Raw genomic sequence first — 22,675 nt, forward strand, 5'->3', positions numbered from 1 at the left:
CAAAGTGGTTGATATGTTGCTCTTAAAAAACCGCAAACTCCACATGTTGCCCCTTGCTTAAGGGGTATTTGGTTCATGAAATTCATAGCAATTCACTATCATTTTAATACTTGACTGCTGACACGAGAATATATTTTGCCGTTTTGCAAACAAATATGATTGTGTAACTTAGAAACTCTATAAAAGTCAGACGTTGTAACTACCAACCAACTCTTGATAAAAAAAACAAAAAAACTTATTAGAAAATTACATGAACATTGTACCCGTTATGTTTTAGTCAAAATATTGTATCAATTTGTTGCAAAAAAAATAATAATAAATAAATAAATAAAATTCCTTAAACAGAATATATGAATATATTGATTGGAAAAGAATACTTGAGATTATGTACAAATGAATATATTGATTGGAAAAGAATAATTGAGATTATGATCGAATTAAGAGATAGAGTTTGACATTCAAATAAATGAAAACCGATATCAATTAATTATTTATTAGTTAATAAAACTAAAACAAAAAATAATTAATTTAAAACTTATAGGGTTATGCAAAGAATCGTCACTGATATTTGCTAATCATATTAAATATTAGGTTTACGATAAAATTAACTTACTAAAAATCAAGAATTTTAATTGGTTAATAGGTCGTTTAAGTATATTTTTTTAAATATATACTCGGGTAGACACAAAAATAGTATAAAAATTAACATTTTATAATGAAATTTATATGTATTAGAATGAGTTAACATATAGTGTTAATATTTCATGAATGCAAAAAAATGACAAAAAAAAAATATGTTAGAAAATTTTAAATTATTTAAATGATAAAAAAAAAAAATAAATAATTCAAGCTGATGGCTACAAAATGATATAAATTAAAGTATTTAGAGTAAATTAGTGCAAAAAAGTGTAACTATTAATGAAAAACAAAAAAAAATATAAATTAGTTAGATTTCTTTTACCAATGCTAATATAAATATTAATTAATATACTAATATATATAGATAATGTTTATTAGGATTTTTTATTTTTAATTATATTATTAATAACATCATCAATGCTCAATTTGAAGAATAAAAAGTTGTGATTAGGCTAATTGTCTATCAGTATATATACAAAAATAAAGATTAGAACTAAACAGGTATGGTTAATTTGATTATTTTTTATTATTTTTCATTTTATTAATTTTTATATTTTTTTTAAACGGCAAGTATTATATGTTAATGATTTGAATCTACCAATAATATCTAAAGTGGATATTCAAGGTGGACAATATTATGGAAGTTGTAATCCAAGCAAACTTAAAGATGATAACACGTATACCACACTTAAAAGATGAATATGACTTAAATTTCGATCTTAAATCTCAAAACCAATAAGTGAATTTCATATTAAATCGCATATCATGACTTTTTAAAGCTGACAACTAAACCCCTAACTAGTAATATGAGTATCACTTTGTAACTTATTGTCATCACGACATCTCGTGCGTTGTAAATTGTCGTTGCTACATTGCGTGTATACTAGACTAGTATATTTAACTTGTATATATCACATAAATTATCTTTCAAACCTTTTCTTTTACTAATATTTATTTATTAAAGTAAAATATTATATTAAAAAAGTTATTCATAATAAACATATACTCAAAAATATAACTATCTATAATCCCTTATAAAGAAAGAGCTCATTTTTTATTTTAGGTAATTCTACCTATGAATTACCTTTGACTTTTTATGTTTAGTCCTTAAAAAATTACTAATTTACACTCTAAACTTTTATTTTAATAATTGACACCGCCACCAACATGAATAGTACCATTACCGACACCACTAGACCATCTTCTCACCACTATCGTCGAATTATGCAGATACTATGCTCGTTTTGTATACATTTTTAATCTTATTTTAGAAAGTATTCTATTGTATACATGGCAATGATTGAAGGTTTAAAATAAAAAGCTTAATTAAGAAAAGAAAATAACTTCTATTAATTGTTTTTTTATGCATATAAAAGAGGTCATCCTGACCAACCTTTTACCATCTACTACACCTAACTTTTGATCATCTTCACTTTCATAATTCAGACACAACTAATTTGTTTCTTCCAAATCTCACTCTTCACTTCTTTTTCTCTTCCGCCACGCCGGCGCTCATCATCATCTTCTTCCGCGGTGACGTCATCTGGTAATTTTTTAAAATCTTGAATCTTGATGTATACATAATAATTCTATATACATATACAACGACGGTTGAAAAGCCGACGTACGTTCGGAAAATGTAGTATTATTATTATTATTATTATTATTATTATTATTATTATTATTATTATTATTATTATTTTTTATCTTTATTATTATTATTATTATTATTATTTTTAATAAAAACCTCACTTATATTAGAAATTTATAGGGTTTACAAGAAATTAGTGGGAAGCCCAGATACTATGCGACACTCATTATTATTATTATTATTATTATTTTTTATTATTATCATTATTATTATGTTTTATTATTATTATTATAAAAAAAATCTGCCGAAATTATTTATTATTATTATTATTATTATTATTATTATTATTATTATTATTATTATTATTATTATTATTATTAGGATTGTTATTATAAAAGTGTAATGATTTTATGCCTGTGTAAGTAAAATCCCTTTATTTGTGTGTATAAAAGTGACCCATAGCACAATTTTTTTTCATTGGCATTGTATGATTATATTGGCAAAGGCAAGATTAGAAATTTTCAGGATTTTTTGACTCCTTTTAAGAGATTTCGACACTTTTGGTAGTTTCTTTTTCTAATTTAGTTGCATGGAAAATCTTTCGAAAGTTTAGCATCAGTTACATTGACATGTATCTATATTTATTTGACCTGGATTTATTGGACCCGTAGCCGGGTTACCCCTATGTACTTTATGGTTCCGCCATTAAAGTTATTGTTGTTTTGGGGTTTGTTTTTGATTGATTTTTTTTTTTCCTTTGAAGGGTTTAAGAATGAAGAAAGCTGTAGAGTCCGGTTCTCCATTCAGCCAATTACCAGACGATATTGTTGTTCAGATTTATAACAAAATTATGGATTTGAAAACCCTATGCTATTGTCAACTCATATCTAAACATTTAGGTTTGATCGTCTTTCAGGCTGACACTATTTCATTCAATGTTCCTCTTCCAGTTGACTATGAAAACATGAATGGTTTTGATGACATAAAGATCCTATTCGATTTATTTTGCTCAACCAATCAAGAGGGGTCTCCCACAAGTGATCTTGATTCTGATCCTGCTCCTGTTTTAGGATCAGATTCCTTCCAGTCTGCCATTAAGTTTATCAAGAGGTTTACGAAGCTAAAGTCTATGTGCATTCAGTTCCCGTCTTACGTTAATATATTGCCTGATGGTGTTTATTTGTTCAAGTGGAAGATTGAACTTGGTGCTAGAGTTGACTCGTCGGTAATTCAGGCAGTGAATACGGAAGATGTTTTAGAATCAGAAGAAGAGGGTTCAGACACAGATGAAGACGAAGAAGAAAAAGACCATGATTCAGATAAATATGAAAAGACTTGTTCTTGTTTGATGGATGTGGTTGATAGGTTAAAGAAGTTATTGGGTTGCACTGTTGAGTTTCCGCTGTTGGAGGAGATTTTCATTATGGATTCCAATGAAAGGGGGTTTGGAACTCTTAGTGGTGGAGATATTGTTGAGTTGAGGAAGTTGCTACATTCATATGGAACTAGTGCTAGTGACCATCTGGTGTATCATAGTGGTGAGATGTCTGACACGGGGTAAGAGTAACCTATGTCCATAAAATCTAACCTGTTAAATATGTGCAGTCCTATATGTTTTGCTCTTATTACCTGATGCTTATAACTATATTCGGATTGTCAGTTTTTGGTTACATCGACACTAGGGAATGTATGAAAGGTAATTCATGTCGGTTCCTAGAGGTCTTGCGTTTTGAATGATTAATTTGTAGTAGTTGCTTTACTATTGCACTACTAATTTTGTATTAGCATGTCTATTGACAGGATAATATACTTAGCAATTAGCAATTAGTTGTTAAATACAACATTTCAATGTGATTTGCAAATGGCGTATGATTAAGAAAATTAGAAATTGAGCTCTTGTTTCTCCACATATCCTCAAAATATCCGTGAGTTGTAGTGAGGGGGGCTTACTGATCCCACTTTTACTGATCTTCAATGATCATTTCCGGATACAGAAACTGCATATCAAATTCTCCAAATTTGGTTGTTTAGGTCTTAGTCAAAGTTAATTCGGGCTAAACATTCAAACACCTTTTTATGCTTTTCACTAAAATTTACTTTAGGCAATATGATAGGAAAATGGTAATGCCCCATTAGGAGTCTGGTATAAACAAGTCTGGAGTCTGATATTAATAAATTGGAACTCTGGACTTCCTAGACAGCCTTTGGGAAATAATCAGTTGGCTTTTCATTTTAGCGTGAGCATCTATTGACAAATTAATATGAAAGTATCTAAACTTCCCAGTAAATTTATGCTTTGGATGATCTCAAAATAGTAATAGATTTCTTGTTTGCATGCATAGCCAATACATCTGGTTCCGCAGGTTTGGGTAGAAAAGGTCGTGGGAAATCGTGGCAAGTGGCAACTGAGCTAGAATCATCGTTACTCACCCAGTAACTTTTGTGTAATGTTGAGTTCCATCATTTCCTCGGTTATAAAAGAGGGATTAGAGGGGATGGGTAGCAGTTCACATGGGTATTTTGTCTAAATCTATTACTCCCCCTAACTATAAGCACCTGTGTATCAGGTTATCCGAATTTTACTAGTGAAGTTTCAAGAACTACTTACGCCCTTACCCATCTGCACTTGACATCAATCCAAGGCATCTTAAGACTTAAATTTTCAGACAGGGGTGGATATAGCTTATTACTTACGGAGGGTAATGGCCCCCAGCAACTTCTCATGAAGTAATCTTATCATTTTTTTAAAGCCCAAATTGTTATGTGCGCAGTGCGCTCCACTCAAATGTGAGTGCCCTCAAGACCTCAACTACTTCAGTTTTTGGGGTGAAAAGTCTAAGTTGAATCTTTTCTTTAGTAGTAATGTTTACTTCAGTTCTTTACTCAATTTTATACGTAATATTTAATTTTGGTGAACTTCTTCTACACCAAAGATGTGGGATGCAAAAAATATAAAAACTCGTAAAGTCACAAAATTATTGTTTTTAATTATTTTTACATAAGTTTAGTGAGCTTCCTCTAATACTCCGTAATAATTTATTTTTAGTGAGCTTTGTTTTTCTCCTAATCGAACAATATAAGATTAGCTTTTAATTGACTTTAGCTCAAATTTAGTGTTATCTATACTATACTATTATATAAAGAGTATTAAGCAACCTCGTTGAAAAGTTATAAAAGAAGATATGCAATATGACCATTATATCTTTAATGAAATGATTACATCATTAGTCCTTTATTTTTTAAAATATTTTCACTATTGTTTTAGATCAATTACATTTATATCAACCTACAACACCTGCCACCACCACCGCCACTAGTAGTTACAACTAACGCAATTAGCATCCTATTGCCGACACCACGAGACCACCATCACGGCCACCGTCACATTGCGCGGGTATCATGCTAGTTCTGGGGAAAATTATGTATATGATGTTGCTTTACATTTGTGATATTATTATTATGGATTTATTTTTGTATATTAATTTCGTTATAGAATATATAAGTTTTGCTATTATCTATAAGTTATGAATTCATCAAACGTTTACCGTTTATTATATAAGTTATGTAGTTATATCGTTTTCTATTAATAATATCAAGATAGCAAACAAATTTTTTATTACTTTTGTGGCATTATTACGGTGTAGTCGTTTCTGGGTTCTTTTCTCCACTATTAATAATTCGTTTAGATGATAATAGATCGATATAATTTTGCCATTTGGCTTCTACAAACTTCTTTTTCCTCCTAAATCAAATTTTTAGATTTACCTTTGATTTTTGATACTGGGACGTTTGGTACGTGTGAATGATGGAGAATGGAATTAAAAGAAAAAATGGAAAAAGAATGAAATAACGATAAATGGAATAAATATTTTGTTTGGAATAACTAGAGAATTAATATTAAAAATAACAAGATAATCATTTCTCTAGTTTGGTAAGTAATGGAAATGAATAAATTTGGATAAATCAATCGATCCCATGAATGCAACTTGAGCTCCCTGAATCTGGTAAATATTAACAAAATTGAATACCCAATGATTCAATATATGGCTTCAAAGTGGTCGATACATAAAAAAAATTCATGTCAAACGTGATCAAACTATTTTTTTCCCCATTTATCTATACTTCTATACTATATTATAAAAAAATAGCCCTTTTTATTTTTGACAATGTTGAAAGCTACTCTATGCGATATGACAGAAATACCCTTTTTTTATTTTCTAAATCACCTTATTCTTTAGTTACTAATTTAATTACCTCTACTAATATATTAAAAATACTTTTAATGAAATAAATACACGTACCTTAACGTATATACACTAATTATAATTAATTAGATTTACATCAATAACTTACACTATTAGTCGTCACCACCACCATTCGTCGCCGCCACCCGTAATCACCACATTGCCGTCGTCACCGCCGCATCGCGCGGGTAACATTATAGTTGTTTTAAAACTATATAAAAATAGTGAACATCTAAACATAAATTGATACAGAACTTCATTAAATGTTGTGTTCTTAATGACCTCTAAGTGTTACCATAATAAATTGTATATAGATTAGTTGGAATAGGTGGTATAGAATGAACTTATTCATGTAATTTCTTTTGTTTTTAAATGGTGATGTAACTGGACTTGAAGGTTCCGGTTATAGCTTCTTGTTATGTCAGACTTTTTTTTGTTAGAAATAAAACTATTGTTAAAAAAATAATAATAATAAAAGAAAAGAACCAATTTTAGAATTTTTTTTTCTTTTTTTTTTTTAAATATTCTCTTATTTTAGAGAAGGAAATATAAGAATTACCTTAATTATGACAAATGAGAAGATGAAGAAGAGATCAACGTTAGATTTTATCCAATCTCCAAAGAGAGCTTTTGGGTGGCTTTAGGAATTTTTGTTTGATTTGTGCCCAAATGTGCATTGCACGTGATGATGGAAATTTATACCCCTTTATTTTTTATTCACAGTTGAAGAAAGCTGAATAGTCCCCCTTTTTATTTTTCCATTCTCCTCATTTCCATCCATTTTAAAAGGGAATTGAAATCGTGGGGAAATTTTGATTCTACATTCTCATTATTAGGAGACATATTTCTCATTTCATTTCTCTCCTTTGTATTCACCTCTACCAAATACTCCTAATAATCTTTCACAAAATTTGAATTACACATATAGGATGAAACTGTATGATCACAAGACTATATGAGCCACATCATATCATCATACGTGATATGACTAATTACAATATTAAAATGTTCTTATAAAAGTAAAAAAACTATATTACAAAAATATTCACAATAAATATATAGATAATATTTTGTATACATAATAGTGAATTAGTGATTGAGGGTTTAAAAAAAAGATGATATTAATATCATACAACTTAATGAATTTACCACACTATCACATTATTCGTTTATATATTCTGTTAGAAAAAAAGTATACACTTGATAAATTGATCAGAATATATGGTACATTTATCCTCTAACTTAAATTAAATCTAAAATATAACTTCTATTAATTGTTTTTTATGTATATATACAAAGATAAATAAGAGGTCATTTTGACTACGGTTAAATAAAAAAAAGGGGGTCATTTTGACTAGAACCTTTGTAGACATTGGTTAAGAGTTTGATTCTCATGCCAATAAGGCTGGAGGTCTTTTTCTACTTATGCTAGAACATGGAAGCAGTCTCTCTATATTTGATAGGGGTAATACTGCCTACATCTCAACCTCTCCATACACCATGAAAGACAGTATTGAGACCCAAAACTTGTGGAATACAGCATTGGGACTTAGTTACTTTTTTTTTTCTTTTGCCAGCTAGTCATATACACCTACCAAACTTTGATCATCTTCACCTTTCCTCATTTAGACGCCAGCAATTTGTTTCTTTCAAATCCCGCTGTTCACCACTACGGCGTGTCGTCGTCAGCATCGTCTTCTTCTGCGGTGACGTCATCTGGTAATTTTTTTTAAATCTTGATGTATACATGATTCTATATATCTTTCTATATATCATGTGTTTATATACATATATACAACGACGGTCGAAACACCTACATTCGGGAAATGTGTTATTGTTGTTATTATTTATTAATTTTATTATTATAACTATTATTAGAATTGTTATTCTGAATATGTAATAATTTTATGCCTGTGTGAGTAAGATCCTTTTGTGTGTGTACGAGTCATATGCCCCGCAATGTAGCGGCGATAATGGTAGTGGCGCAGGTGGTGGCGGCGGCAATGGTGGTGAATGTAAAAGTAATTGATGTTAAAGGATGTAGTGTAGTTATTTGAAGGATTGAGAGGTTTATGTTGTAAATTATTTTATTATAGATATCAGATAGAGATGTTTAAATTATGAATAAAGAAAAGCGGTAATATGGGTAGTTCAAAGTTGTAATGTGAAAAAAGGGGAGGGTTGATGTTTTATATAATAATATAGATATAGATATAGATATAGATAATATGCCCCTGAAGTCGATGGTGAACTTGGACCGAAAGTGACCTGTATCACATTTTTTTTTCACTAGCTTTGTATGATTGTATTGGCGTAAAGTAGAAATAGCTGCTAGATTCTTACGATTTTTAGCAACTTGTTAGGATTTTTTGGCTACTTTTAGCGGATTTAAGAGTTCCACACTTTTGGTAGTTTCATTTTCTAATTTAGTTTCACTAGTATGTCTTTATAAGTTTTGTTGCTAGGAAAATCTTTTGAAAGTTTAACATTAGTTACATTAACCGTATCCTATATTTATCTGACTTGGATTAGTGGACCCGTAGCCCGGGCTATCCCTATGTACTATGTGGTTCCGCCATTGAAGTAATTGTTGTTTTAGGGTTTGATTGCGATTGAATTTTATTTTTTTTTGAACTTTTGAAGGGTTTAAGAATGAAGAAAGCCGTAGACTCCGGTTCCCCATTCAGCCAATTACCAGACGATATTGTTGTTCAGATTTATAACAAAATAATGGATTTGAAAACCCTATGCTATTGTCAACTCATTTCTAAACATTTAGGTTCGATGGTCTTTCAGGCTGACACTATTTCATTCAATGTTCCTCTTCCAGTTGACTATGAAAACATGAATACTTGTAATGACATAAAACTCGAATTCGATTTATTTTGCTTACCCGATCAAGAGGAGTCCTCCGCAAGTGATCTTGATTCTGATCCTGCTCCTGTTTTAGGATCAGATTCCTTTGCGTCTGCCATTAAGTTTATCAAGAGGTTTATGAAGCTAAAGTCTATGTGCTTCCCGTCTTATGTTAATGTTGTGCCTGATGGCGTTTCTTTGTTCAAGTGGAAGATTGAGCTTGGTACTAGAGTTGACTCGTTGGTAATTCAGGCACTGAATACGGACGGTGTTTTAGATACAGAAGAAGAGGGTTCATATGAAGAACGAAAAGACACAGATGAAGACGAAGAAGAAAAAGATAACAAATCAAATAAATATTACAAGACTTGCTGTTGTTTGATGGATGTGGTTGATAGGTTAAAGAAGTTATTGGGTTGCACTGTCGAGTTTCCGCTGTTGGAAGAGATTTTCATTATGGATTCCAATGAAAGGGGGTTTGGAACTCTTAGTGGTGGAGAAATTGTTGAGTTGAGGAAGTTGCTATATTCGTATGGAACTAGTGAGTCATTTATACTTGTATATAACATTTCAATATTGTGATTTGCAAATGGTGTATGATTAAGAAATTTAGAAATTGAGCTCTTGCTGCTCAACTTATCCTCAAAGTTAACTCGGGCCAAACATTCGAGAACAATGTATTATGCTTTTTACTAACATTTACTTTAGGGAACTTAATAATGGCAAGTGCAGGACTTTGATATAAACAGATCTGACCCATGGACTTCCTAGTCATGCCTTTGGGGAAATAATTCGTTGGCTTTTATGAGTAGCTATTGACAGGTTGAAAGTCTCTTGACTTCCCAGTAAATTTATGCTTTGGATGATCAGAAACAAAGTGTTCAAAAGTAAATAAAATAAAATTTTAAAAACTATATAAGCAAATAGTAATTTCTGTCATCGTCACCCACTAACTTTTGTGTAATGTTGAGTTCCTTCCTTTCATCATCATTTGCTAACATTCTTAAAGAGGGATCTTCGATCTTTTTGAATGGAGTACACCCTTTTGTCAGTGTAGACATGCATCATTAGATTCGAGTCAAACATTTCTGCCACCGTGCCTCGCTTAAAATGCATCCAGTCTGTTCATCCACAACAAACATTGGGAAAAATTATGATTTCAATTTAGCTGCATTTGTTTAAAGATTTTGGATTTGCTTAGTCCCACTATATGTTTTAACAATTGACAACAGGCACAATGTCACTGATCATAGTGTCATCTTGTAACCAGATACGAGTAACTTAAGGATTCACTATAAATGGAAATCAGTACGTATATATATATAACAAGGTGATAAATTCATTCCTAAACAAACAAGAACCTTTGAATGGATTTCATCTTTGATTTAGAGTCATTAGATCAAATTTAATTATTTTATCTATGATTATACAAAAAATACCCCTTTAAATTTAATTTACACTTTTTGATTTTTCATCACAAATTTATATTTTTTACCCAATAATTTTAATCAAGAAATTAAAAATAATAGTTAACACATATATATATACTCCTTTAAATTTAATTTACACTTTTTGGTTTTCCATCACAAATTTATAATTTTTACCCAATAATTTTAATCAAGAAATCAAAAAATAGTAGCTAATATTTATATATCTAATAGAATAATTGTTAATATTATTTTTTTAATATATTATTATATTATATATAATTAATGACATTTTAAATTTTTATAATATCATAAGTTGACAAATTTTAACCAGGTAAGAATTAAACCACTAGAAAACATGAAGTTACATTAATCGTCGATTAGATTACTCTTTACAGTGACCAGACACTTTTGTAACAAACCTTAGTCATTGTTTCTCATATATATTTATGTGTTATTTAACCACACTTTTGAAAAAGAGATACATCATCTATCATAGGTCTCGCTAAGTAAAATTTTTGTTTTTTTTTTTTTTATAACTTCTATTCATCCGGATATGTCTGCATTGTCAATGCACTTGTGTTTTAACGTTTTGCTCGAATAGTTTAGTTATACACTAAAATTTCTAAGCAATTTAATTGTCAATCTATATATTTCAATAAAATAATAGTCAGCATATTTTAATTGAAATATTTGAGATATGTTTCATTTAAAATATATAAATCAACTTTCTATAAAAATAGTAAGCTACTCCATCCGTCCCATCAAAAGTGTCCACTTTTGAATTTTTAAAGTCTTTGTCTCGCAACTTTGACCTTAAATATTTTTATTTATAATGTATAATATTTGATGAAAGTTATATGAGTTGATAGAGGTTTTGATATGTTTTCATTGAGTATAACTTATCAAATATTATATAATGCAATAAAGAATATTTTTAGCCAAAGATACAAAAGAAATACTTTGACAAAATAAAAGTGGACACTTTTAATGGGATGGGGGAGTATATTTTAAACCATGAAAAGGTAAAATTGAATATTAATAATGTTGTAACACCCTGTATCTACAATACTATATTATACATATATATATTAATAATGTTGTAACACCCTGTATCTACAATATTATATTATACATATATATATATAATGTCTGGTTTAGTCAAATTATCAACGACAGTGTTTAGAAGGCCGAGTTTAGCTTAGGTGAGTGACAACTTTGAGAACATCAACTTTAACATTGATCTGCAATTTTGGAGCATGTGGTGACAGAAAAGTTGCACTCTATTAAACAAAATAAAATAAATTATCGAAATTAATGATATATAATTTAGCTTGTAAATATGCGTGACTATTGTGATTAATATTATAAAAGAATTTGAAAAAATATAAAGTTTTTATATACAACTATATCATCAATGTACTGTACATTCACCCAAACAAAAAAAAACAATTTTCCAACCTGTTTTTTTTTCTTATTCTATTAAAAATCAAAACAACTTAAAAATTTTGCTCTACCAATAGAGAGGTTTATCTCAAGACTATTGTTTTCAACCAAGTGATGTATTTTTAAAGAAAAGACTTATAACAACAAAGTCAACGTTTGTATGTATTCTTTATTTATTAATATTTTGCAGGAACAAAATTACAAATATAACCTTAAAAAAGTTTACATTGTACAAAAATTGGAGTCAGACTCCATCCATGGTTATATTTCATAAATTTTGCGAAGTTATTATACAATAAAATCTAAACTCAATACTAATGTGTTATCTATGATGGATTCTAACTCGGCAATTCAAAATATTTATGATATATTATTTTTCTTTATTTCGATTGATAAAGATCACAATTTCATTTTATTTTTTTGTGGAAGGGGTAAGGGAGGGGGGGGGGGGGGGGGGGGGGGAGTCGAACTCGAAAAATGAAATGTAATGGATATACTGGAAGACAATTGTCAGGTTAAAAAGTGGGTGGTTTAGGTTTTGGTGGTCTAGATACTCTTAATTTAGCATTGATATGTACAAATTGATATATGACATGTGGTTCAAACTGAATTACTTAGGTTTAAAATCATCAATGTGATTCATGGTTCTGAGAGTCTACGTTCATGTATAAAACAAATGGTAATAATATATGGTCAAATATATGTTCCTCATTCTCTAGGGCACACTCGATTGCTAGCCCCCTTAGGATGTTATTAAAAACAGTTGGGAGTGAAAATAAGACAAGATTCACCAAATTGGAGTGGGACTCCATCCAAGGTTATATTTCAAAAATTTGCAAAGTTATTATAGAATAAAATCTAAACTCAATACTAATGCGTTGTTTATGATATATATCCTAACTCGGTAATTCAAAGTATTTAGGATATATTATTTTTCTCTCTTTCGATTGATAAAGATCAAAACTTCATTTTTTTGTGTGGAAGGGGTAAGGGAGGAGGGGGGGGGGGGTCGAACTCGGAAAAGGTAATGGATCTACTAGAAGATAATTGTCAGGTAAAAAAGTGGATGGTTTAGGTTTTGGTGGTCTGGACACTCTCAATTTAGCATTGATATGTACAAATGAATATGACATGTGGTTTAAAATCTGAATTACGTGAGGTTTAAAATCATCAATGTGATTCGATGTTCTGAGTCTGCGTTCCCGTGTAAACAAATGGTAATAATATATGGAAAAATATATGTTCCTCATTCTCTGAGACACACCCGATTGGTAGCCCCCTTAGGATGTTATTAAAGAACAGTTGAGAGTGAAAATAAAACAAGATTTTGGAATGTTATTGGCTTGATGGTGGCAATCTTGCAACTCGGTTTAGAAGGTTGTATGCCTTGGCACCATCTAAAGAATGTGTCATGTGTGATATTTTTTATGATTTGAAATGAAAATTCAAATGACATTGAGATATTTGTGATGACATGGATAAGCAATAACTTTTGGCATTGAATAATTTATTTAATCAGTAAGACTTAATGAGCAACAAGTGTTTGTGAAATTATCAAGGTAAAAAAAAAATGTTAATAAAGTGAAATTGAATAGTTTAATTTGTTAACTATTAATTAAGAAAATAGTATTTTAGATATATATAAGTATAAAAATATATTTACTCGCGTATTACGCGAGACAATAATCTAGTATATATACATGAGGTGGCGTTTTATACTTACAATAAAGTTAAGCTGTCGGTATATTATTCTGTGGTTTTATTTCTGCTATTTTCCATTTTAGCGACTAGCTACAGCCGCGTCTGCATTCTCAAGTTTGTTCTAAAAGAAAGGAAAAGATAGGAAGATTTGTCCTATTTCAAGAGATTTGTCGAAATAATCTGTTACCATTTATTTTCCTTCATTTGCCTCTACCAAACAGACCCATTACCTACCAGTTACCACCGCACTTTTACTCATAGCTGTACAAATTTGAAAATGACACACAACTACATAAGTGAATCATATAGCCGGCCAATAATTCAAAAACCATACACATGTTGGTCATGTGGAATGTGGAGACCAAATTAGCAACAATGAAGGCATGAATGCCATCATCTCATCCTAAAAAAGTAATTTGATGATAAGAATCAAAAAGAAAAACAACATAAAAAAAAGTTATTCCCATTAAACGCCATATTGGGCTTATAGTTAGACAAACATATACACTTTGTTACTAATTCTATATAAATCGACCTTTAAAAACAACTTGTAAAAATCGAGTCATATAGCCTAATATCCTTGAAAACATACATCCACAATGCCTTATTTGCCATTTGCAAACCTTTTAATCATCATTTTCTCAATTATTTTGCTTATTTTGATATCCTTTTCTTCAAATGCAGATTCTTCTAAACCATTTGAATTGGTTGGCAAATTTTGTATCAAGCAAAGCAACGCCAACTTCTGCCTGAAGGTTTTGAAATCCGATAACAGGAGCAAGTTTGCTAAAACCACAAGGACCCTTACAGAGATTGCGGTCGACTTGGCAACCAAAAGTTCAACCAAGACACGAGATTACTTCAAGGGAGTGAAAACAGATCATCCTGGTGTGTTGGAATCTCTCAAATATTGCATTGACTCCTATAATAATGTTATCATGAATTTCAAAATTTGTCTAAATGAAGAGGAGTGTGATTTCATTAATTATGATATTATGGTTGCTTTAGACGATGTTACTCGTTGTCAAAGTATTGCAGACGAAAATGGTGCTCATGCTTCCTTTATCACGACTAGTAACAATGTCACTCAAGATTTTTGTTTGCTTGGTTTGTCATTGTCAGAGAGTATGTGTCACAGCTGAATGAAGATTTTTGGATGTTTATTTTACATCCGTTCCATATCATATATCACTTATATTATATTATATTCTGTTTATAAAATAAAAGGAATAAAATGATGGAGAAGATTTAGGTATTGTTCGCAGGTTTTCTAAAAATGTGGCGTGACAAATTGATTAGTAATGACTTACGTCACCACTGAAAGTGGTCATAGGGTGAAGGATGTGGTTGCAGTGTACCAAAGTTTTGGCAACACCACACCTAATTACAACTTGGCATGTGCTATGGCCAAAACAAACCAAAAATGACCAAAAGCAAGGGGATGGTAGCCATTCAACCAAAATTTGAGAAGCTATATAAAGAAAACAGTAAATTCTTGTTTGCATGCATAACCAACATCTAATTCTGCTGGTTTCACCTTGGGTAAAAAAGGTCATGGGAAATCGTGGCAACTGAGCTAGAATCATCGTCACCCAATAACTTTTGTGTAATGTTGAATTCCATCGTTTCCTCGTTTATAAAAGGAGGATTAGAGGGGACAGGTAGCAGTTCATCATCATTTGCTAACATTCTAAGTGCCTTTGGCATGGATGGTCTTAAAGATGGATCTTCTTGAATGCAAAGTAGTCCGATGTGTATCACTTTTAAGGCATCCTTTTGGAAATTTATGTTAGGGTAAACATGCATCATTAGATTCGGGTCGAAAACTTCTGCTACTGTCCCTCGCTTGAAATGCTTCCATATCTGTTCATTCACAACAAACATTGGGAAAAATTATGTTTTAAGTTAAGCTGCATTTGTTTAAAGATTTGCTTAGTCTCACTATATGTTTTAACAATTGACAATGAAATCGTTAACGACCCAACTGATCATAGTGTCATCTTGTAACCAGATATGAGTGACTTAGAAATTCATTATAAATGGAAATCGATATAAATTTATGAGGTTGCATTTTATACTTACAATAGACACTAAGCTGTCGGTATATTCTGTGGTTTCATTTCTGCTGTTTTCCATTCCAGTGACTACCTCCATCAGTAAGACACCAAAACTATAGACATCTGCCTTTTCGGTTAATTGACCATGGGCTAGGTACTCTGGAGCCATATATCCACTAGTAAAAATGATAAACAACAAATTAGCAAACTTTCTTGCCTCATGACTGTTTTAGTATTAGCATATGGTTTACAGAACAATTTAGCGATTTAGAAAGCTGTCAAAAGTAGTGCTCATGTTTTGGCTCTTTTCCTATTACACATGGATATCATTTGACAAATTAATAATGTTACATTGAAAAGGTGAAGAACTATATAGTAGTACTTACAGTGTTCCTGCAATGGCGGTGCTAATGTGACTCTTATCATCTTGAAAAGATCTGGCAAGCCCAAAATCAGCTATTTTAGCTCGAAATCTCAAATCCAGCAAGATGTTAGCAGCTTTAATATCCCTATGAACAATACGGGTTTTTGAATTCTCATGAAGGTAAACCAGGCCTTCTGCTGTACCAATGATAATATCAAACCTTTTCTCCCAATTTAAGGTCTTTCGCTTTGTTTCATCTGCAATAGTAGATAAATTTATATATACATACCATATATTCAGCTGTATAAGAAATTCATACAACGATGGGCTAATCGCACAAAAAGAGAACCAATTGATACCATATTTATTCTGAAGTAACCAACCTTGTTAGAAAAATTAAACCATCTAAAGTTTAAGTTCAGTTGATCTAAAATGACTAACTTGCACACTACTCAATTTCATATGATCTAGCCCGGCGGTAACTTTAATTTTACTGACATGCTGGGTAATTTTAAAATTACTGAACATACCCCCAAAAATGAAGAGGTTGAGGCTCATGTTGGGTAAATATTCATATACAAGAAGGCTTTCAGGTCCTGAACAGCTGCATCCTAATAGTCTGACCAGATTTTTGTGTTCAAGACTGTTAATCATGTTAACTTCATTGTAAAAATCTGCTGCTCTGAATCTATTGTTGAAGAAAAGCCTCTTCACAGCTATTTCGCGTCCATCTGGGAGAACCCCCTAATTAATAAATATATCACAGTTTGAATTAGCTATCTAACGGGTGTTAGTTTAAAATTCATACGTCACAAAGGGTTTCATCTGAAGAGGCTTGTCATGCAATAGGTAACTAAATTTTGTAAAATCATTTTGGAAAGACTAATTATCTATATAAAAAAAAAAACTTGTACAATACGTTTTTTTGACAGCTTAAAATGTTTGACCCGTTACCCAGGTTGCTCATTTTTAAAAAACCTTCTAAAATGGTTGGATAGCTTAAAGTGTTGCGTGTCCATCTGTACCATAAAAGTCCGCTATTTCGACCTGTTACCCAGGTTGCTCATTTTGCAACATGTGCTGTGCTAAAAAGTATACCTTGTAGACAGTCCCAAATCCTCCTTGCCCGATCTTATTGGACTCACTCCAGTTTTCTGTGGCTTTATCAAGAGTGGAGTATTTGAAGTTTAATCTACTGTCGTTAAGTATCTTTGCAAGTTTCTTGGCATCGATAAAAGAACCTGATATATTAAGCAATAATCAGATTGTTCCAAGATGTTCTAAGTCGCTAAGCTACAATTAGCTCTCTATGCTTTATATTACACAACTTTATTTTGACCCAATATGCTATGCATTTTAACGGATCATTAAACAATGTAGAAGGATGTGTACCTTTTCTTTTCTTCTGTATATATTTTCGTTTATAAATACATAATGCAATCATTACAGCCACTGTTAAAACCGTCACAGAACTAACAACGGAAACAACTATAGCTATGATCTTTCCTGCAAAAGCCATATAAAAATCCATCAGAATTTACATATGTATAACTCCTAATTTGTCTGGAATATGTTTACCTCGTTGGCTAGAGCTGCTCGTGATTGCTAGAGGGTTGAGGAAATTGGTGTCAGAATACCTCATGAAACAGCCCGTGTTCAATACACGACCCTCAGATGTGGGCAAGCATTTCAATATCGTTGCGGATGCATTCTGCAAACATGACTTACAAGAGCTTTGATTCAAAGTTCTCCAGCAGTCTGCAAGTACGTATACATACTCATTTCTAGTATTAGGCACCTGCATCTGCTCCCTGCCAAAATACTCATTCCTTCTTGACGCATCCGTTGCAGCGTTAGTCACTGCACGCGTTACTGTATTTCCAAACAATCTATTATTGTTTGTTGTCTTCCCACAGATAAAAATGTCATTGGGCCCTAAATCCTCTTCGTAGAAGCTATAGTTTTGGAGCCGTAAAAAGCAACCATCAAGGAAAATTCGCCCACCGTTTTTGGGATAGCAACTGGGAAGAACAGTTCGAGCTTCAGCGTAGCATAAGATGCAGTCTTCTGTAGTAAGATCACCGTAACATTGGGCTAGCCCATAGTTGGTATCGGGTCCAGTACCCACATGGGCTGTTCCAATAAATGAGCTTCGTATTTCAGCACCAAGCAAATCCGTTGTTTTGACAAAGTTTGGGACGAATTGAGTTTGATTGTTCTCTAACTGATTATCACAAATCTGTCTGATGATTTGGGATCTGGCCGCCGCGTCTGCTTTTGTTGCTATTTGTAGAATTACTATCAAACCAATGAAAATCATAGCTATGTCTGCTGCTCTCTTCATCGTCTTGTTTCGTCAACGGGCCTTTGAAGTTGGGAATAAGAATAAGTAGTCCCCTAGCTGGTATATTACTATAAAACAAAAAAAAAAAAATTCGTTTCAGGTTACAACCGCATGAAGTATTATCATTTGATATTATCATTTGATATTTCTAATAATATGACATTTACCGGCGAATTTCAATTGTCACATATATATATATATATATATAAGTTTTTGATGAAGGCATGCATACATATTTGACAATTATCAATAAAATTACTTAATTAACTTATCCTAAAATTATAGATTATAAAAAATAATTGTTAGAAAAGGAGAGGTTGATACTTGATACCTTACATTTGACTTTTGTGACATGGAATATATATAATTTCTATTTATTGAGTGAATTCGTCATTATCGATTAATATAGAAAGGTGAAGGGTGAATGAATATATATACATTGTATGTATTGTACATGTAGACCAAGATAAAATAGTAGAAGAAATTAGAAAAATCAACCACGACGTTTTTGCAAACTACCATGATTGACTGACTAACACTCAACTCATCCGCTTCTAGATTCTCTCATACAAAAAACAGTCCTTTGATTATACATCATTATTTGTCCTTTTATTTAATACAATGGTTTTTAAGTGTTCAATAAAGTGAGATTATGAGTTATAATTACTTAAGAAAAACATTTAATGAAATGCTTAATATGTGAAAAATGTGTTAATAGAATGGATCAATAATGATCGGGGAAAAAAACATATGGACAAACAATCTATTTAGTTTTACTTAATTAAATTAGCAATAAAATTTCCATTATCCAATCATTAAAGTAATTGTATTAATAAAAAACAATCAAATAAAAGAGATTATATTAACCATTATCATTAAATTTAAAAGAAAAAATAAGACAAAAAAGTTAAACCAAAAACTGTATATCATTTTCATTCAAAAGTTATGATATTATACAAAGCTCCTAATTCATATAAGATGAATATAATTTAGTGGCGATAAAAAAGTTTATATAATTTAAATATTGCCACTAATGATTAATGCGATGAAAGTTACAAAACAACCTGAGCAAACTTCCATAAAATCATCATCATTAAAAAACGAAAGGAACTTTATGTAAATGTTGAATAAAAAAGATAATGAAATATCATTAGTTATAGACGTGATTTTTAGTTAAAGAAAAGATATAATTTTATTTAATGAGAAGATCTTAGATTCCTACAATATATTTATTTATTTATTAACATATATATGTTCATTTTTTTTATTTAAATATATAGTTTATATAAAAAAAATTATATGAAGTTGACACATAGGATAAAATCCTATGTGGCAATTTTTCAATATATTTTTAGGTTGCAAGAGGACTGTAAAAAACTTGTTAACTACTCTTTTATTAGAGTTATAGATAGATAGATAGATAGATAGATATAGATAGATACATACATACATACTAATTAATATAGTAATACGGATAATCGTTTTTAGATGTTTTTACATATATATACTAGATAATTAACCCGGGTTCAACCCGTGATTTTTAATAAAAGTTTTATAAATAATGTTTATTAAAAAATAACTAAAGTTTTTTTTTTTTAAATATGTTATAGAATTTTAGTATGAATAATAATGAATCAAGCAATAATGATTAAACACTGTAAATTAAATACTTACGATAATTTTATGTGACTTATTGATATATATTAGTTGTATATGGTTATATTTTTTTTTCCGTTAAACTTAAGAAACAATATAATATATTCAATACTCTATTTAATGAGATATATCTTTCTTAAATTAATTATAAATATATAATGTTTAAGGTTAAATAAATTTATAGAAAGTAAAAAAAAGAAATAACAAATATGATGTCATAATTTTGTAAAAGCACTTGTAGCCTTGTAGAAAGGGACATGAGCTTGCCACATAGGAAAAAAAATTGTAGAAACAATTCTCTTTTATTAATATAAGATATATATATATATGTGAAAAAAATATTTATTCTGGATCATAGTTTATCTATACTACTATATAAAGATTGTATACTATTGTTGAAAAGTTAGAAAAAAAAAAGATAAGAAATGATCATTAGTTATAGACGTGATTTTTAGTTAAAGAAAAGATATAATTTTATTTAATGAGAAAATCTTAGATTTCTACAATATATTTGTTTATTTATTTATTAACATATATACGTTCATTTTTTTCCCCGCTAAATATATAGTTTATATAAAAAAATTATATGAAGTTGACACATAGGATAAAATCTTATGTGGCAATTGTTCAATATTTTTCCAATATATTTTTTTCTCTAAATATATAGTTTATTGTGTTTTTTTGTGAAGAAGGTTAATGAAAGATTTTTATCTAACATTCTACATTTAAATCAGAATATTATCTTTAAGCTTCTTTGAAATGGCAACAAATTAAGCTACATTTGAGTGTCGCTTCACGATGAATGGACGGACGACAGCATAAACGAGATAATATCTAGCGGATGGTATTTATCTTTCCCTTTCTTTCTTTCTTTTTTCTACAAAGTGAGTTACGATTCAGATGTGTTGGAAACAACATTAACCTGAATTTTCTGGACCTTTAACCTCATCCTCATAAAAAATACCTTTGAGATGAGAACCCCGCAGTCATGTTTTGCTAAAGAGCGCACATATTAATATTATTGTTTGTTTATTTAATTTAACATATTAATATTGAGTTAAAGAGAGAAATTAACAGATAAAATTGTAGAATTATTAGGGTTTTGCTAAACCAAGATATAAGGGTCTTCGTAAAGGTTTATTAAATAGTTGTACACATACCATAAAATTAAGAAGTGAACTTTAGATATAAAAAAGTATAAATTTTTTATGCAATTAAATGAAGCTCCTAAGGCTTCATTTAACATTTTTCAAAAAGTTAAAGATGATTTGCCTAATATTTTATCTAAAGATGTCATCATCATAGTTAGTGATTTTTTTTTATTTTTTATTTTATTTAGTGATAGATTATTAAGAGGAAAAATCATTTATAAGTTTTAGACTTATATAACTAAAAATTATTACTCTCTCTGTCCCATTAACTATGTTTTGTATCATATTTTTAAAGTCTTTTTTATCAACTTTAACCTTAAATAATTTTGAGTTAATTGCAAGATTGGTCCATGTGGTTTGTACGTTTTAGCAAGGGGGACCTTATTCGAGAATCATTGCAACGGGAGTCCCTAATTTGAGAATTTTTTGCAAAATTGGTCCAAATTTGACGGATCCGTTAAAGGTGGTCTTCAAGTGAGCACGTGTGGGGGTACTTACGTACTTTCCACCGCACAGGGACCTCCATTGCTAAAATGAAAAAACCACAGGGACCAATCTTGCAACTAACACCTTGATATTTTTTTTGATTTAATTCAAGAGATTGTAACATAAAAGTATTTGCGTCTCTAATAATAAATTTATGTGCACTTTAAAATTTTAATAATAGATAAATATCTTATATAAATACTTTTATTTTAGATAACTGACTTATATATAAATAATCATAAAAAGCTAAAAAAATATTAAAAATTATATTTAAGTTAAATTTATAATAAGATTTTTTTTTTATGGAAAAGTTAAAAAGAGTTATTTAGTGATGAATTTTTAAAAACTGTATGGTCTTCTACAACTATTAATATAATTAATATTTAAAAGTTTTTTAGTTTCATATTTTTTGATTTATAATTTTAATTATGATACATGTAAATTTAATTTTTAGGTTATGTAACATCCTGAAATCTTTTATTTATTTATTTGATTTTGTAGCTAGTAAAATAATTTGTCTATTTGGTAGTTATATGCTATAGATGTAAATTATTAAAAGTTTTTCTTACAATTTGCTACTAAGCGTGTTTTGTGTGCATTTGATCAATAATTAACGTATTTAAGTATCTGATTGTATGTCATTGTAACTGTTAGTGCTAAAGAAACTAGATGATATTAAAAGAAGAAGCCTAGAAGAATACTTATTTAAAATA

At 30.1% G+C, this 22,675-nt stretch overlaps 3 protein-coding genes across 3 annotated transcripts; 2 read left to right on the forward strand and 1 right to left on the reverse strand.

Annotated features, from left to right (window-relative positions):
• The first annotated feature begins 2,057 nt into the window (after positions 1-2,057).
• LOC122585031 (F-box protein At4g18380-like) lies at positions 2,058-4,014 on the forward strand. Its single transcript, XM_043757131.1, has 2 exons — positions 2,058-2,185; positions 2,994-4,014. Exon 2 carries the CDS (start codon positions 3,003-3,005, stop codon positions 3,789-3,791), a length of 789 nt encoding a protein of 262 aa, XP_043613066.1. The 5' UTR covers positions 2,058-2,185; positions 2,994-3,002; the 3' UTR covers positions 3,792-4,014.
• Positions 4,015-8,079: 4,065 nt separating this feature from the next.
• LOC122585572 (F-box protein At4g18380-like) lies at positions 8,080-10,026 on the forward strand. The gene is made up of 2 exons (XM_043757699.1): positions 8,080-8,193; positions 9,118-10,026. Exon 2 carries the CDS (start codon positions 9,127-9,129, stop codon positions 9,910-9,912), a length of 786 nt encoding a protein of 261 aa, XP_043613634.1. The 5' UTR covers positions 8,080-8,193; positions 9,118-9,126; the 3' UTR covers positions 9,913-10,026.
• Positions 10,027-15,139: 5,113 nt separating this feature from the next.
• Positions 15,140-19,061, reverse strand: LOC122584690 (cysteine-rich receptor-like protein kinase 2). Its single transcript, XM_043756737.1, has 8 exons — positions 19,001-19,061; positions 17,904-18,737; positions 17,718-17,831; positions 17,424-17,566; positions 16,856-17,069; positions 16,348-16,582; positions 15,987-16,137; positions 15,140-15,767 (listed from the first exon to the last, which is right to left on the reverse strand). Exons 2-8 carry the CDS (start codon positions 18,667-18,669, stop codon positions 15,438-15,440), a joined length of 1,953 nt encoding a protein of 650 aa, XP_043612672.1. The 5' UTR covers positions 18,670-18,737; positions 19,001-19,061; the 3' UTR covers positions 15,140-15,437.
• Between the last annotated feature and the right edge of the window lie 3,614 nt (positions 19,062-22,675).

The sequence above is a fragment of the Erigeron canadensis genome, chromosome 1 (genome assembly GCF_010389155.1).
Source record: "Erigeron canadensis isolate Cc75 chromosome 1, C_canadensis_v1, whole genome shotgun sequence".
NCBI lineage: Eukaryota > Viridiplantae > Streptophyta > Magnoliopsida > Asterales > Asteraceae > Erigeron > Erigeron canadensis.